This window comes from Globicephala melas, chromosome 20 (assembly GCF_963455315.2).
Source record: "Globicephala melas chromosome 20, mGloMel1.2, whole genome shotgun sequence".
NCBI classification, from domain to species: domain Eukaryota; kingdom Metazoa; phylum Chordata; class Mammalia; order Artiodactyla; family Delphinidae; genus Globicephala; species Globicephala melas.
The window spans coordinates 50,559,711-50,574,924 of NC_083333.1; the positions used below are offsets into that span (position 1 = coordinate 50,559,711).

Below are 15,214 nucleotides of genomic sequence, written 5' to 3' on the forward strand. Positions count from 1 at the left end.
TTACATATACTTAATTAAACGATGTGGCCATATTGTCACTGTTTCTGATATCTGTTATAGGTTCTCTCCTACCCAAGTAAAGTTCTCTCCAATATTTCACATCCCTGTTTAATCCTCAGATAGGCCCAAAAAGCTCAATGGGAACCCTATGGATAACTCTGCTAGAACCACTGTGGGCCACATACCCTATCGAGCAGGCTGCATGACGGGACACCCTGAACAACAGATACTTACTTAATATTTAATTACCTGGGTTAGTTTATCTACAAAGTAAGAAACTAGTCTTTTTCACAGACTAAGGTAGCCAGAACCATCTTCCTCAAGTATGGTTTTGATTTCGTCAACTTCACTGCTATACTATGGCACCTCCCAGTAGCCTGTTAAAGCTAATTAAAACTTCCAATCAGGCTTCCCTGGTGGCGCAGTGGTTGGGAGTCCACCTGCCGATGCAGGGGACGTGGGTTCGTGCCCCGGTCCGGGAAGATCCCACATGCCGCGGAGCGGCTGGGCCCATGAGCCATGGCCGTTGAGCCTGCGCGTCCGGAGCCCGTGCTCCGCAACGGGAGAGGCCACAACGGTGAGAGGCCCGCATACCGCAAAAAAAACCCCAAAAAACAAAAACAAAACTTCCAATCACTGGGGATTCAGTGTCCTCCACCAATCCACTTTACTAAATTTCCCCATTCCCTACTCCACCTGACTGTATTATTATCATCATTATTTTCTGAATTCCAACTCTAAAAATAAATGTGTTCTGAGTCATACTGTTCCCAAAAATCTTAGTGCTTCAATTAAAAGGCTACTGCAACTGTTAGGTTGGAACAGAACATACAAAGATCTGCACAGAGAAAATGCTGCCAGAATTCTGGCTTTTCACCTGATCTACTGTTGGATGTCAAATTCATGACACTCTGCCCCCAAATTTGGTGGGAGGGCATGACTATCCATTCCATTGTAGAAATGGCAACATCCTTTTGTCTAAAACTTTCTCTCTCCATATGCTAGATAACATGTGCCTCTTGTCAACTTTGGATCATAAATCTGAAGGGCTCATGGGGAGAAACAGTTGAAAAGCGTTGTATTTTTAAAGTGTTAAGTGTTATTTACTTTCTAAGCAGAGTTGAACTCTGCTCAGGAGTCCTTTTTCTTTTTTTTTAATTAATTTATTTATTTATTTATTTATGGCTGTGTTGGGTCTCCATTGCTGTGCCCTGGCTTCCTCTAGTTGCGGCGAGCGGGGGCTACCCTTTGTTGCAGTGCATGGGCTTCTCATTGCGGTGGCTTCTCTTGTTGCGGAGCACAGGCTCTAGGCGTGTGGGCTCAGTAGTTGTGGCTCACGGGCCCTAGAGCGCAGGCTTAGTAGTTGTGGCGCACGGGCTTAGTTGCTCCGCGGCATGTGGGATCTTCCCGGACCAGGGCTCAAACCTGTGTCCCCTGCATTGGCAGGCAGATTCTTAACCACTGCGCCACCAGGGAAGTCCCAGGAGTCCTTTTTCTTGTCCTTATTTAGCCCCTGTTTTATTCCATGAGCTTTCCAAATCTTTCTCACATTCTTCAACTCTTTCCAATTAAGTTATTGGATTTTGGTAGATGGCCTAATTTCCTACTTCAAAGAAAATTAAGTTTATCAGGCCCGAATTCCCTCAATTCCTCCCTCCAACTTAAAAAAAAATCTTTAGTGATTCACCTATATCCACAACCATTTTCTATTTTCAAAATTCTATGACTTGACCTCTGCAGCATTTGACCCTATTGACTACATACTCCTACAAACCCCCTTCCCCAGCATCTGTGATACCCCATTTCTATGTCTCTGATCCCTTCCTGATTTTCTTCACTGGCTCCTTCACTTAAAATCACCAAAAATCATTGTGTGCTAAGACTGTGCCAGGCAGGGTTCTAAGTGTGGTGTGTGTATTATGCCATTTAATACAGAAACTCTATGAGTTAGATACTGTTACTATTCCTGCTTTACGAAGGGACAAACAGATACAGAGAAGTGCGGTAAATTTCTCAAGACCCACAGTTGGTAAAGTGGCAGAGCCAAGATACAAACCCAGAGAGCATGACTTCATGTTATTCTACAAGTAATGAGTCTCATCCTTGGTCTCTCTTCACACTAAATATTCCTGGGCAATGTCATCCATTCCTGTAGTTTCAACTAATATATATATACACACACACACACACACACACACAGACACACACACACATATATCACTTCACAGGTTGCTAATATTATTGCCAAAATGGGGTGAATTCCCATATCTCTATCTCTAACTCAGAACTCTGCTCAGGTCCAGATCTGTATTTCCAATTGCATATAAATTATCTCTTCCAAGACATCCCACAGGCACCTAGAGTATAAAATATGTCCAAAATGAACTCATTATCTGCCCTCCTCCCCACTCCCAAACTGCTGCTGCTGCTTTATTACAAATGTTTTATCGTCTTCTCAGTCACACAAGTCCGAAACCTGGAAGTTAACTTTCCTCTTCCCCCACAAACTGTCGTTTCTGTCTCAGCAATTTATACCCTCCTCTGTATCCCTTTTTTAGCTGTCCTATCTCTGAAACAAGTAGTATCAACAGCCTCCTGAATGACCTCTCATCTAGGCTTTCTACTCTAGTTCGTCTTCCATAATTATTACAAATATTTATAAATACAAACCTGGCCACATGGGCCCTCGTCTTATTCACCTGACAAAGTCCAGACACTTAGCCTGGCATTTAAGCCCCTTTGTACTCTGGTGCCAACACTTATCTCTTCCCACTCCCACCCTCTGCCCCAGCCTCCTGCACTTGTCACTGTTCCTAAAACAAGACATGCCCTTTGAGATGCCCATGTGTTTGTATTTGCCATACCTGGGATGTCCTTCTCTGCATACTATCCTCCATGTCCACTTCAGAAGTCACTTCCTCTATGAAGTCAGCCTGGTTTTCTCTTAGATTGTCACTTATTCAAGGACATTCTTTCCCTGCTTTTCCCCCTTGTGTCATATTTTTAGAAGCAAGAAATGATAAGTATCCTCTAGTATAAAGTTAGTTCTATAACAAGCATTAAAGTTACTTCTAAATACTCGGACAAAGACAGATCAAGAGAAGAGGTCTTTGGTTGGAGTTGTCAAAAATAATTCTATTTGAGGGTGTGTTTTAGAAATCAGAAATTTCTCCCTTTTGGCCTTATTCCAGAGTTCCTAATAACTCCCTCAGTCTAAGGTAAAGCCAGCTCTCAGTTTTTCAAGAGGTACTGCAGAATCTTTGAGCTTCCTCCTTCTCTCTCAGCCTCTGCTGCTCCCATTTGGGCCACTTCACAGCTTGCCAGCACCTTCCCAAAGAGTAGGAGGGAAATCACATCAGTGGTGAAACTGAAATCAGTCCTTTGAGATTTTGTTAATGTTCCTGGAATATTTTGGTAATGATAAGCAAAATTTGGGGATTAGACCTCAATTCCATTTGTCCATGTTATCCCTATGTCAAACTACTTCATTTATTTAGGAGGCAGTGACTGAGAACTGCAGTTTATATGCATATATGCATACCACCCATATAGACACATGCACATTGATTTGTTCTTTTTAAAAACACATAAAGTGGAGCTGAGCCATGAAGCCTAAAGCAACAGACCCAGGTGCAAAAGTGAAACAGACAGAAACAGCACTACAGCCCAATGCTTTGAACCACACCTTTGCATTCTGTCCAGACAGCCTAGCTGTTTACTCTCTCAATTTTAGACAAAGAGTTTTATCGACTTCCCCTTCTTTTAAAGAATTTAGGTCCAGGGAAGCAGATTCGCTGAAACCCCAGGGTTATCTGACAAATTACTATATTCCACATACAGTAAAATTAGTTTTCTAATTTTAATATAGTAAAAATTGTTTTCATCTAAAAAACACATTATTTGTGTTATTTTAGAATTCACTGAAAAAATTAAAGATATAAGCAAGGTAAAATATGGGGGGGAAGCTTCTATTTTATGGAAAGTACTGATTTAAGCTAAGTATGACCCAAAATGGAATGAAAATCACTGTGGTTTTAAGCAGATTTGTATGCTAAAGATTAAAGGCTTCCATTAAAAAAAGAAACTTGTAAGAGAACATTTCTTAATATAGTTCTTTTAAGAATGGAATTTATATAAATGAGTAGGTTAAATAATTAATTAAAAGAAGCATTATCCAAATGTTATTTTAAACAGTAATAAGCACTCTGAAAATCTGTTATCTTCTCAGGTTCCCTTGTTGTATCAGATTAATATAAGACAGTGTTCTGGTAAAGGAAGTTTGGAGAAACAAAAATTAATCGGTTTTTCCTACCAATAGCTCTGGAGACCGACAGACTTCCATTCACCCTCCAGGCACCAAACCAGACTACACAACCTCCAAGGGCCTCAATTCGCTGCTTTTCGTCCTGTACAGTAATGTAATAGAAAGAAGCAAATAACTGGATTCAGGATTTATTCATCTACCTTAACAGCAAACAACAGATATAATACTCATCAGCTTCCTGGAAAGGGTTCTCTTTATTATTCCTTTGGAAGGTGGGCATGGTTACTGAGATAATGGTGATAATTGTAAGTGAAAATCCGTGACTAGAAGACTGCCTTTGTGGCACGTGCCCTAACAGAACAGACCATACTTACCTCTCTGTCCGGTTTGTGTGGCTTCATTAGTTCAACAGCTTGGCCCTTTCTCACAAGCATAACCTGGGAATCACCTACCCAGGCCACATGTAGCATGTTGCCTCTGATAAAAGTCACCACTCCTGTGGTCCCGCATCTTAAGCTCTGAAAGTAATTTAAATAAGAGTCACTAAAAATAAGTAGACAGCAAATTCTCATTGAGAAGCAATTTATAGGTAATACAGACTTTTCAGTTGGAAGCTAGACTACTAATAGCTCGATTTCACAAATAGCACTTCCCACTTCTCAATGCATTCTTATGTGCTTGTATGTGTTTATATGTGCACACACACATACAGACCATTTTATCTGTGATGTGCAAGGCAGAGACAATTATCAATTCCATTTTATACACAGGTACTGTGGCAGGTTATGTGACTTGCCCAAGATCAGGTAACTGATTAGAACAGAACTGAAATTTTCTCCTCCTAGTCCAGTGCTAAGCCACTATATCAATCCTTAGAGTAAAGATTTCCATACTCTGGTCTCTGTTTTGTTCAGGGGGAGAGTCCTGGCTTCACAAAATAACATACAAAGCATCTGGTGTGTACACAACAAATGCTTCCATACTCTGGATATTAAAACAGGAGCCAAGAGATTACATACATCCCCTGGAGTGCTAAGTTGCTTGTACCTTTAAAAAACAAAAATAAAATCTCCTACAGTAATTTTAGGGACCTTTGCTTTCAGAACATTGCATAAAAAAACAAACAGCCTGGAATTTCATCACAATAGCTCAGTACCACTGTACTTAATGTACTTGATACTACTGTCCTAAAATGACATCTCCATTTGACATGAGTCACTACCAAACGAGCATGACTTTCTGTTACTAAGGACTTGGCCTAAATTAGAACCAATGCGTCAAGATGGTAGAAGGCCCCTTGTATCCAATAAGAAAACAACTTCTCATTTTCCCTATATAGGGAAAGTTTGTTATAAATCCTCACCCACCAATAAAATGTCTTCCCACACAGAATGTTCAAAACCTCAGCCCCCTGGAACACACGATAAAGACACTTCAGTACATATGCCCCTGAGAGAACAGGAGGCAGGGCTGCTGCACAACAGGAATAGCTACTTTCTTCCCAGCAGTTAGCAGCACATGGAAGCACAAGGAGAAAAGTAACTGCTGAGACAAACCTAAATTATTCACGAGAACTGTTGGCAAGACTAAGAGACACTAGGATCATTGGCAAAGCAAATGAGGTGAACACGGTCAGAAAAAAAAGCCATGATTTTGAGGACACAGAGTCTAAAAGGGATAGAACGGAGGATGAAGAAGACAAGGTGATTCTCTTAGTTTCACGTTCATGATTTACAGATCACCTCTCAGGGGCCAGGTCTTGTCCTCAGTCAGAATGATGACAGCCGGCAGCTCCAAGACAGGCAGAACCAAGCAATGCCGGACCTCCAGAGACTGGCAAAGTCTGAGGTCAACAACTGTATTTTGTCTTCTAGCCCCACCTCTATTTGCAGACCACAGTGGTTACTATTGTTGGATCTGCATATTAATCTAAACCTGGGGTGCAGGTGGGGAGATAGAGAATATTGCCCTTGCTTAACACCAAGTAGTTCTGAATTATTGCTTCATTAATTCCAAACCCCACTGTTGCTGTGTAGCATAACTATGAGATCAAAGAAAAAGATTCAGTGATTACCCTGTTCTCTCCAAGTCCATTTCAAAAAGAGTTAATAATGTGTAAGTCATAGGGCAGGAATCTTATTTTCTGTGTGTATACAATTCTGCAATTACTTTTTAAAATTAAAAGTTATTCTCTTTCTGTTAGTCCCTAGTTGGAAATGAAGATAGAGTCCTGTAGTTAATTGTGTACCAATGCCCAGAATGATAATAGATAAAAATTTTTACTTTTAGATCTTAATTTAGAGCCCCTGTCGTTCATTCAGAGTAAAACCTTAGGTCTGATTAACCTTAAGAAATTAGGACATGAGCTCTGACCTTTCTTCCTGTTAAGAGAAAATCAGTTCAAGGATCATCTAAGGATTTACTCTCTCCAAACAAAACTTTGTTCAAGAGATACACAGCAAAACACTGCCGACCCATTTAGAACCAGCTGTATCGAGAAATCCCAGCTTCTGTTTCTCTTTTACAGACCACTGTTTTAATCACCATATCCAGATTTTGTCAGCAAAAGTCTGCTTAGAGAGATGGTCCTGGTGTGAACCTGACAGGCAATGGTGAATAAGATAAAAGTCACCTGCCAAATCCAGCAATGGACTGGCTTTCTAGAAAATTATAGCTTGGGAGTTTCTATACAGTACATCCTAGCACCCCACTAAATCTATTCCTAAAGAGAGAGTCAGAACTACAACAATCCAATACTGTGTGTCAAGAATATAGTTTGGAAGAGAGCTTTAAATAATGTCTACCACAAGAGAAAATCCAAAATAGCCTTTTAACCGCAGAACAAGTAGATCTCAGCTAATGCATCATGGCTGGAATTTATGTGGAAACGGCATACCTCCCTGGCTGCCTTCTGTACAAACCGCTCGTCAGTGACCCGGAAGGCCCGGCACAGGGCCTCAGCAGGATCATGGGGGAACATCTCCTGGCGTACTAAGTTAACATGCAGGTGAATGGAGGCATAAATGGCAGCGTCCACTCCCCCATGGCCATCAAACACTGCAAAGTAAGCTTGTTCTTCCTGGTCCTGTCAATAGGAACACAGAAACAGTTAAGGGAGTTAGGTATAGCATGACTCAAATGAGCCAGTCCCCCGCACTGCTGCCCATCCTCCTCCACTGCTTTGTCACCCAGATAATGAGACTAAATGTTTCCCTTTTCTGACGTGCCTGATCAAATGCTAAAATACCTGCAACATTAGGGCATCTGTGTTTACACACCAGAACACTGGAACACATCATGCCCAATTAGCTCAGGCTGAAGCGCCCTCTCTCACTGTGAAAGCTGTTGTCTTGTACCATGGAAACCACCTACATACACTGGCTTCAAAGTTGCTGTTATAAGTTGTGGGGAGGGGGAGAAAGAAAAGATATGAGGAGGAATTAAAGCAAAGGCGGTTCTGGATTGAGGATTTTTGTCAAAAGGAAAGTACTTTAATAAAATCAGAAACTGAGAACAATAGGAAAGTACTGGCCTTCCAAGCACAAGGCCAATTATGTTAGATTGTTTACAATACACAGAGAAGACGAGAGCACACACACTTCTAAACGATAATATCACCTTCATAAATCATTCATGGCCACACTGTATTCTCACCATAAATAACACAGTCTTGGGCTTCCCTGGTGGCGCAGTGGTTGAGAGCCCGCCTGCCGATGCAGGGGACGCGGGTTCGTGCCCCGGTCCGGGAGGATCCCGCGTGCCGCGGAGCGGCTGGGCCCGTGAGCCATGGCCGCTGAGCCTGCGCGTCCGGAGCCTGCGCTCCGCAACGGGAGAGGCCACAACAGTGAGAGGCCCGCGTACCACCAAAAAAAATAATAATAATAACACAGTCTCTAAATTGGTTACCCAAACTTGAACCACATCATATGTCTATGTCTTTACCTAATCCCCTAATTCAAGATGTAGCTTCACATTTCCTAGCTCACCCTCTGCTTGAAGCCCTGTGGCAACTGCCAGAAGAGAGTCTTCCAAACCTGTGATTTGTCTTGACAACGGAAGCCTAATCACAAGAGTACCTTTAACTCATTAAGTACTTAGTTTTTTCTTTCTCTTCAACTCAGGTGTTTAAATCTCAGCTCTGGCTCACTTAGGAGATCTGTAACTCACTGAACTCTCACTGAGTTCTGGGCTCCTTTTAGGCAACACTATGTAATAATTTGCATTTGGAAGCTTTGACTTCTTCCTTGGGCTCTTGGAGAGTTGAGTCCAGGCCCTGTCATTCAAAGTGAATAAAATATACAAAGTAAAGCATATAATTTTCTTGTGCTTGTTTTTTCATCTATTAGGTAGGGATGAGTTGGTATCTCATGGGGATTTGGAAGGACTACTAAAATATACTAAAACAACAGGTATATTTGTGCTTTGAAAAAGTTCTTTTGAAACGAACTATTACATTTACAAAAGTACCAAATATAAATGTCCATAGAGTAACGATACAACCTAATATTATGAAATCTATATCTAATACAGATTATTACAACTAGTTAATTTAGCAATATAATCAAACCATCTATAATGCCACTGAAGATGACATTGATAAACAGAACTCTTTAGAAAAAAACTCTGACATGTAGAATTTCTACCTTGTACTAAAGAAGTACTCATTTTTCGACAAGGGGGTAATATCCAAACTATATTAAAATATATATAATATGTTAAAAACATTAAATATATAAAATATAAATATATTTATATATATATAAATAGTTCATACGAGTCAATATCAAAAAAACCCAAATAACCCAATCAAAAAAAATGGGCAGAAGAGCTGAACAGACATTTTTCCAAAGAAGATACACAGATGACTAACAGGCATATGAAAAGATGCTCAACATCGCTAATTATCAGAGAAATGCAAATCAAAAGAACAAAGAGATATCACCTCACACCTATCTGAATGGCCATCATCAGGAAGAACACAAGTAACAAATGCTGGAAAGAATGTAGAGAAAAGGGAACCTCCTACACTGTTGATGGGGATGTAAATTGATGCAGCCACTGTGGAAAACAATATGGATGTTCCTCAAAAAACTAAAAATAGAACTACCGTATGATCCAGCAATTCCATTCCTGGGTATATATCCAGAAAAAACAAAAACACTAATTCAAAAAGATACATGCATCTCAATGTTCATAGCAGCACTATTTACAATTGCCAAGATAAGGAAACAACCCAAGTGTCCATCAATAGATGAGTGGATAAAGAAGATGTGAAATAGATATATATTATCCAGCCATAAAAAAGAAATTCTGCCATTTGCAGCAACACAGATAGACCTAGAGAATATTATGCTTAGTGAAATAAGTCAAACAGGGAAAGACAAATACTATGTGATATCGCTTATATGTAGAATCTAAAAAATAAACCAAACAAACGTATATAATAAAACAGAAGCAGACTCACAGATATAGAAAACAAACTAGTGGTTACCAGTGGGGAGTGGGAAGAGGGGAGGGGTGAGATAGGGATATAGGATTCAGAGATATAAACTACTATGTATAAAATAAAAAAGCAACAAGGATATATTATATAGTACAGGGAATTATAGCCATTATTCTTCTAATAACTTTTAATGGAATATAATCTGTAAAAATACTGAATCATTATGCTGTACACTTGAAACACATTATAATGTAAATCAACTATACTTCAATTTTTAAAAAGGGATAAAGAGATGTGGTGTGTATGTATACACATACACACACACACAAAATAGAATAGTACTCAGCCATAAAAAAGAATGTAATTTTGCTATTTGCAACAACATGGGTAGACTTGGAGGGCATTAGGTTTAGTGAAACAAGTCAGACAGAGAAAGACAAATACTGTATGTTATCACTTGTATGTGCAATCTAAATAAAAGAAATGAATATAACAAAATGGAAATAGGCTCACAGATACAGAGAACAAACTAGTGGTTACCAAGGGGAGAGGGAAGTGGGTGGGGGCAATGTAAGGGTAGGGGATTAAGAGACACAAATGACTATATATAAAATAAATAAGCTACAAGGATATAATGTATAGCACAGGGAATACAGCCAATATTTTATAATAACTTTAAATGGACTATAATCTATAAAAATTCTGAATCACTATATTGCACACCTGAAACTAATTATAAATCAAAATACCTCGATAAAAAATTCTTATTTAAAATAAATAGCAGTAAATTTTTTTTAATGTACTCATTTTTAAATAGCTCAATTGGCAGGATAAGGGTAAAATTGAAAAACTGCATGTCCAAGCAGTTTTTTTGGTTTTGGGGTTTTTTTGAATTTTTGAATTTTATTTATTTTTTTATACAGCAGGTTCTTATTAGTTATCCATTTTATACAGATTAGTGTATATATGTCAATCCCAATCTCCCAATTCATCCAAGCAGTTTTTAAATGATGAGTGGGCTGATATGGGATCATCACAAAGAGGAAGAGGGCAATAATAGCTTTATGTGGGCATGAGAATGTAACTTTAAACAATGTGAGATTGGTGAGGAGATTCTTAAACAATATAACATCAGAAGAAACAAAGGAGCCAAGTGGATCTCTTTAAAAAAAATACTGATGTCTTCCCTGTTATAAAGATAATGTATGTCTATGGAAGCAACTTAAATGTCCATCGACAGATGAATGAATAAAGAAGATGTGGTATGTGTGTGAGTGTGTGTGTGTAATGGAATATTACTCAGCCGTAAAAAAGAATGAAATAATGCCATTTGCAGCAACATAGATGGGCCTAGAGATTATCATACTAAGTGAAGTCAGACAGAAAGACAAATACCATATATCACTTATATGTAGAATCTAAAATATGACACAAATGAACTTATTTATGAAACAGAAACAGACTCACAGACATAGAAAACAAACTTATGGTTACCAAAGGGGAAAGTGGGTGGGGAAAAATAAACTAGGAGGTTGGGACTAGCAGATACAAACTAAAATACATAAAACTGATAAACAACAAGGTCCTACTGTTTAGCACAGGGAACTATATTCAATACCCTATAATAAGGCATAATGGAAAAGAATGTGAAAAAAATATATATATGTATTCTTCAGAATACATATATATATATCTATTCATATAAAATAACTGAATCACCTTGCTGTACACCAGAAACTAACACAACACTGTAAATCAACTATACTTCAGTTTTTAAAAAAAGATAATGTATGTTTACTTGGACTAATAAGAAGTGTACAGAAGGAAATAAATATCTCTAATCCCACCATCCACAGATAACCAGTCTTTTTTCTATAAATGTAAATTTTTAATAAAATAAAATTAGAATCATAATGTACATAAAATTTTATATCCTGCTTTTTGTTATTTGCCTTATCATTAGCATTTCCCCCAAGTCATTAAGTATTTAAATGGATAAGTACTATACATCTTACGAGCATATCATAGTAATCATTTCCTATATATTTCCAGTTTTTTATTAGTGACTATGTTGTGTAAAACATTTATGTCAAACAAAACATGTAAGAATTTCCTGCGTTTCTTTTACCTTCTAAAAGTAAAAGTGAAATTATCGGGTTTCCCTGGTGGCGCAGTGCTTAAGAATCCACCTGCCAATGCAGGGGACACGGGTTCGCGCCCTGGGCCAGGAAGATCCCACTTGCCACAGAGCAACTAAGCCCATGCGCCACGACTACTGAGCCTGCGCTCTAGAGCCCGTGAGCCACAACTACTGAAGCCTGTGAGCCTAGAGCCTGTGCTCCACAACAAGAGAAACCACCGCAATGAGACGCCTGCACACCACAACGAAGAGTAGCCCCCACTCACCGCAACTAGAGAAAGCCCGCACGCAGCAATGAAGACCCAATGCAGCCAAAATTAAATACATAAAATATTTTTTTAAAAAAAGTGAAATTATCAAATCAAAGGGTGTGAGGGGCTACCCTGGTGGTGCAGTGGTTAAGAATCCGCCTGCCAATGCAGGGGACACGGGTTCGAGCCCTGGTCCGGGAAGATCCCACATGCCGTGGAGCAGCTAAGCCCATGCGCCACAACTACTGAAGCCCGTGCGCCTAGAGCCTGTGCTCCGCAACAAGAGAAGCCACCGCAATGAGAAGCCCGCAAAGCCGGCAAACCAAAACGAAGAGTAGCCCCCGCTCGCCGCAACTAGAGAAAGCACATGCGCAGCCAAAAATAAATAAATAAAAAAATTTAAAAAGGGTGTGAAAATTTATAAGGGTCTAAATATATGTTCCCAAATTGCCCTCAAGGTCTGTTTCACTACAGCAAAGCGCTCCTTTCTGAGTGAGGCCTTTGGGTTGATTTTTGAGGCAAAATGAAAACCAACCAGGTCAACAAACGGCCATGATGCCCTCAAACCTGAGTATAATCTTCAAGTGGGTGCAGTGATTTAAGGGCTGTTTATCACAGTACAGCCTTTAGGGGTTACATTTGCACGGGTGTGGTATTAGCTGATCTTTCTTGTAACGTAAGCACCAATTACCAGCCCACCATCACTGCTTACCAGACCTTGACAGTCAGCTAAAATTTAAAGTTAGCTGCTAAATGAAGGAAACAGTGTGCTTTGTATAAATCACTACATTGTAATTTTTAAGTTATGGACTTGAGTGAGGAAAAGCGGCAAGTGACAGGCATAGGAAACAAACCTACATCTGTTTGCATTAACATAATAGAAAAAAAAGAGGAAGATAAGAAAATGGTTATTAAATTGACAAGGCTCATATGATCCAATTTGTCAGTCACAGAGATTCATGAAATGCAATTCCAGCTACTTTCCTATCTCAGAAACCAAGATTTAAAAAGTAAAGTCACATGAGATCAGAAAAGTCTTAGTCTTAAATTTATTCTTTTATGTTTGTGTTTTGTGTTGCTTCAGAAACATAGTAATGTGGGAACTTAATAGACAACGTTTGATTATACTATAGAAATAGGTTCCTTTTAAAAACAGCTTTATTGAGATATAACAGCTTTCTTTTTTGTTTATATGTTTATAGAATGTCTCTGGAAGGTTACACAAGGTCTGGTAACTTTGCTTGCCTCCGTGGAGGGGATATGAAGTGTCTGAGAGACAAGGATAAGAGAGGGATTTTTATTTTCCAATTCTAAACCATGTGAATGCATTACCGATTCAAAATAACGTAAAATACCTAGAGTCTGTCATACACAGTGAAGTAAGTCAGAAAGAAAAAGACAAATACCGTATGCTAACACATATATATGGAATTTAAGAAAAAAAAAAAATGTCATGAAGAACCTAGGGGTAAGGCAGGAATAAAGACGCAGACCTCCTAGAGAAGGGACTTGAGGTTATGGGGAGGGGGAAGGGTGAGCTATGACAGGGCGAGGGAGAGTCATGGACATATACACACTAACAAACGTAGTAAGGTAGATAGCTAGTGGGAAGCAGCCGCATGGCACGGGGATATTGGCTCGGTGCTTTGTGACAGCCTGGAGGGGTGGGATAGGGAGGGTGGGAGGGAGGGAGACGCAAGAGGGAACAGATATGGGAACATATGTATATGTATAACTGATTCACTTTGTTATAAAGCAGAAACTAACACACCATTGTAAAGCAATTATACCCCAATAAAGATGTTAAAAAAAAAAACACAACGTAAAATAGTTCCTTTCCTTTCAACTAATGGAAGCAAATTTGTGCCACTTTGCCCTTAGTCCTATTCGAACCTATCAGAGATATTACTACAGCATATTAGAAGTTCTCTCGGTAGAAAACAGGCCTGTGGTGGTGTTTTGCTTTCCAAATCTCACTGACACTTCAGAAGTGCCCTTTACCTCTAGGTTGAAGAGCATATTGAAGTCAGGAATGCAGACATGTTTGTCCTCCATTTTCCTGCGCATGTTTTTGATGGCATGGATTGATGTCTCATAATAAAGCTGGGGTCTCCTGCGGAGAGGGAAGTCTTTCACCCAGCTGCAGCAAACCTCGTGTAGTTTACTGAAGACAGAACGGGCCAATTTCACTGTCTCAATCTCTGTGAAAGAAACAGAAACCCCCAGTGAAGACCCTTGTAAAACTGCTTTTCACTTGCCTGCTTGGTAAAGACCAAAGTAGGTCACCTTGGTCAAGCTCCTCCTTAATAGAAGAAGCTCCTCCTTCTCAAGAGAAGCGAAATGTTGCTGCTGAAGAGAGAAAATGACAACCTATCTAGGAGAAAACCATCAGCCAGCAGCTGCCACTAAGATATCCTTATGTCATGAGGAGAAAACCTCTGAGCAGGGCTGATCTATTCCTAGGCTGGAGTTCTTCCAGCCGGTGAAGTGCTCTGGCAACACCATCTAGTTCAGAGCATTTCTGTTTGGCTGCCAAGGTTATCATCTGGAAACCCAAGCCCCCTGTGCTTAGAAGAATGACTGAAATATGAACAGTGGTCATCCAACTAATTGGAATATGAAAGCCTTATGAAAACAGATCATTCATTTATAAACAACACGAATAAGAAGAGTTTACTTTGATTACCATTTGTCTTAAGTCTCTCTCTTTCTTCCTGACCTTTTCCTTTACCTCACTCCAGTTCCCTTACTTTTCTTTCCTGTAACTGATTATAATTCAGAACTAAATTATATATCTTTGTTATCTGATGTATTTTTAAATTAAAGTGGTAGGCAATAGCTTAAATAGTTTAACCAAGAGGTTAACAAATGAGTCTAAAAGTTTGATATTTCTCTAAGGAAAACATGCTTACATTCTGTCTATGTGTATAACCCTAGATAGAAGAAAAGAGATAGCAATCAGACGATTCTTCACCCTAGACTATTAAGTCTACTACTTGACCCATTAAGTGGAGTAGACTAAGCTCACTTCTGAGGCTCCCTTGCATCCCTCAGTGGATGGACAGGTGTGTAAGCCTTTCAAGCAACACTGAATAGTACTGAAGAGACTGTATCTC

The 15,214-nt window shown here is 39.4% G+C and overlaps 1 protein-coding gene across 3 annotated transcripts in view; it reads right to left on the reverse strand.

Annotated features, from left to right (window-relative positions):
• PPM1E (protein phosphatase, Mg2+/Mn2+ dependent 1E) overlaps window positions 1–15,214 on the reverse strand; it is a 162,829-nt gene that overhangs the window by 5,000 nt on the left and 142,615 nt on the right. For 2 of the 3 annotated variants that reach the window (XR_009560475.1, XM_030881752.2), the window contains exons 3-6: window positions 14,100–14,299; window positions 7,161–7,349; window positions 4,639–4,782; window positions 4,313–4,406 (exon numbers count right to left, since the gene is read on the reverse strand). Coding sequence is in view for 2 of the 3 variants with exons in the window: in XM_030881752.2 (XP_030737612.1) it covers window positions 4,313–4,406; window positions 4,639–4,782; window positions 7,161–7,349; window positions 14,100–14,299 (627 nt within the window). In the remaining variant the exon portion in view is untranslated. The remainder of the gene's footprint in view (window positions 1–4,312; window positions 4,407–4,638; window positions 4,783–7,160; window positions 7,350–14,099; window positions 14,300–15,214) is intronic. The other variant, XM_060291104.1, reaches the window with a different exon arrangement.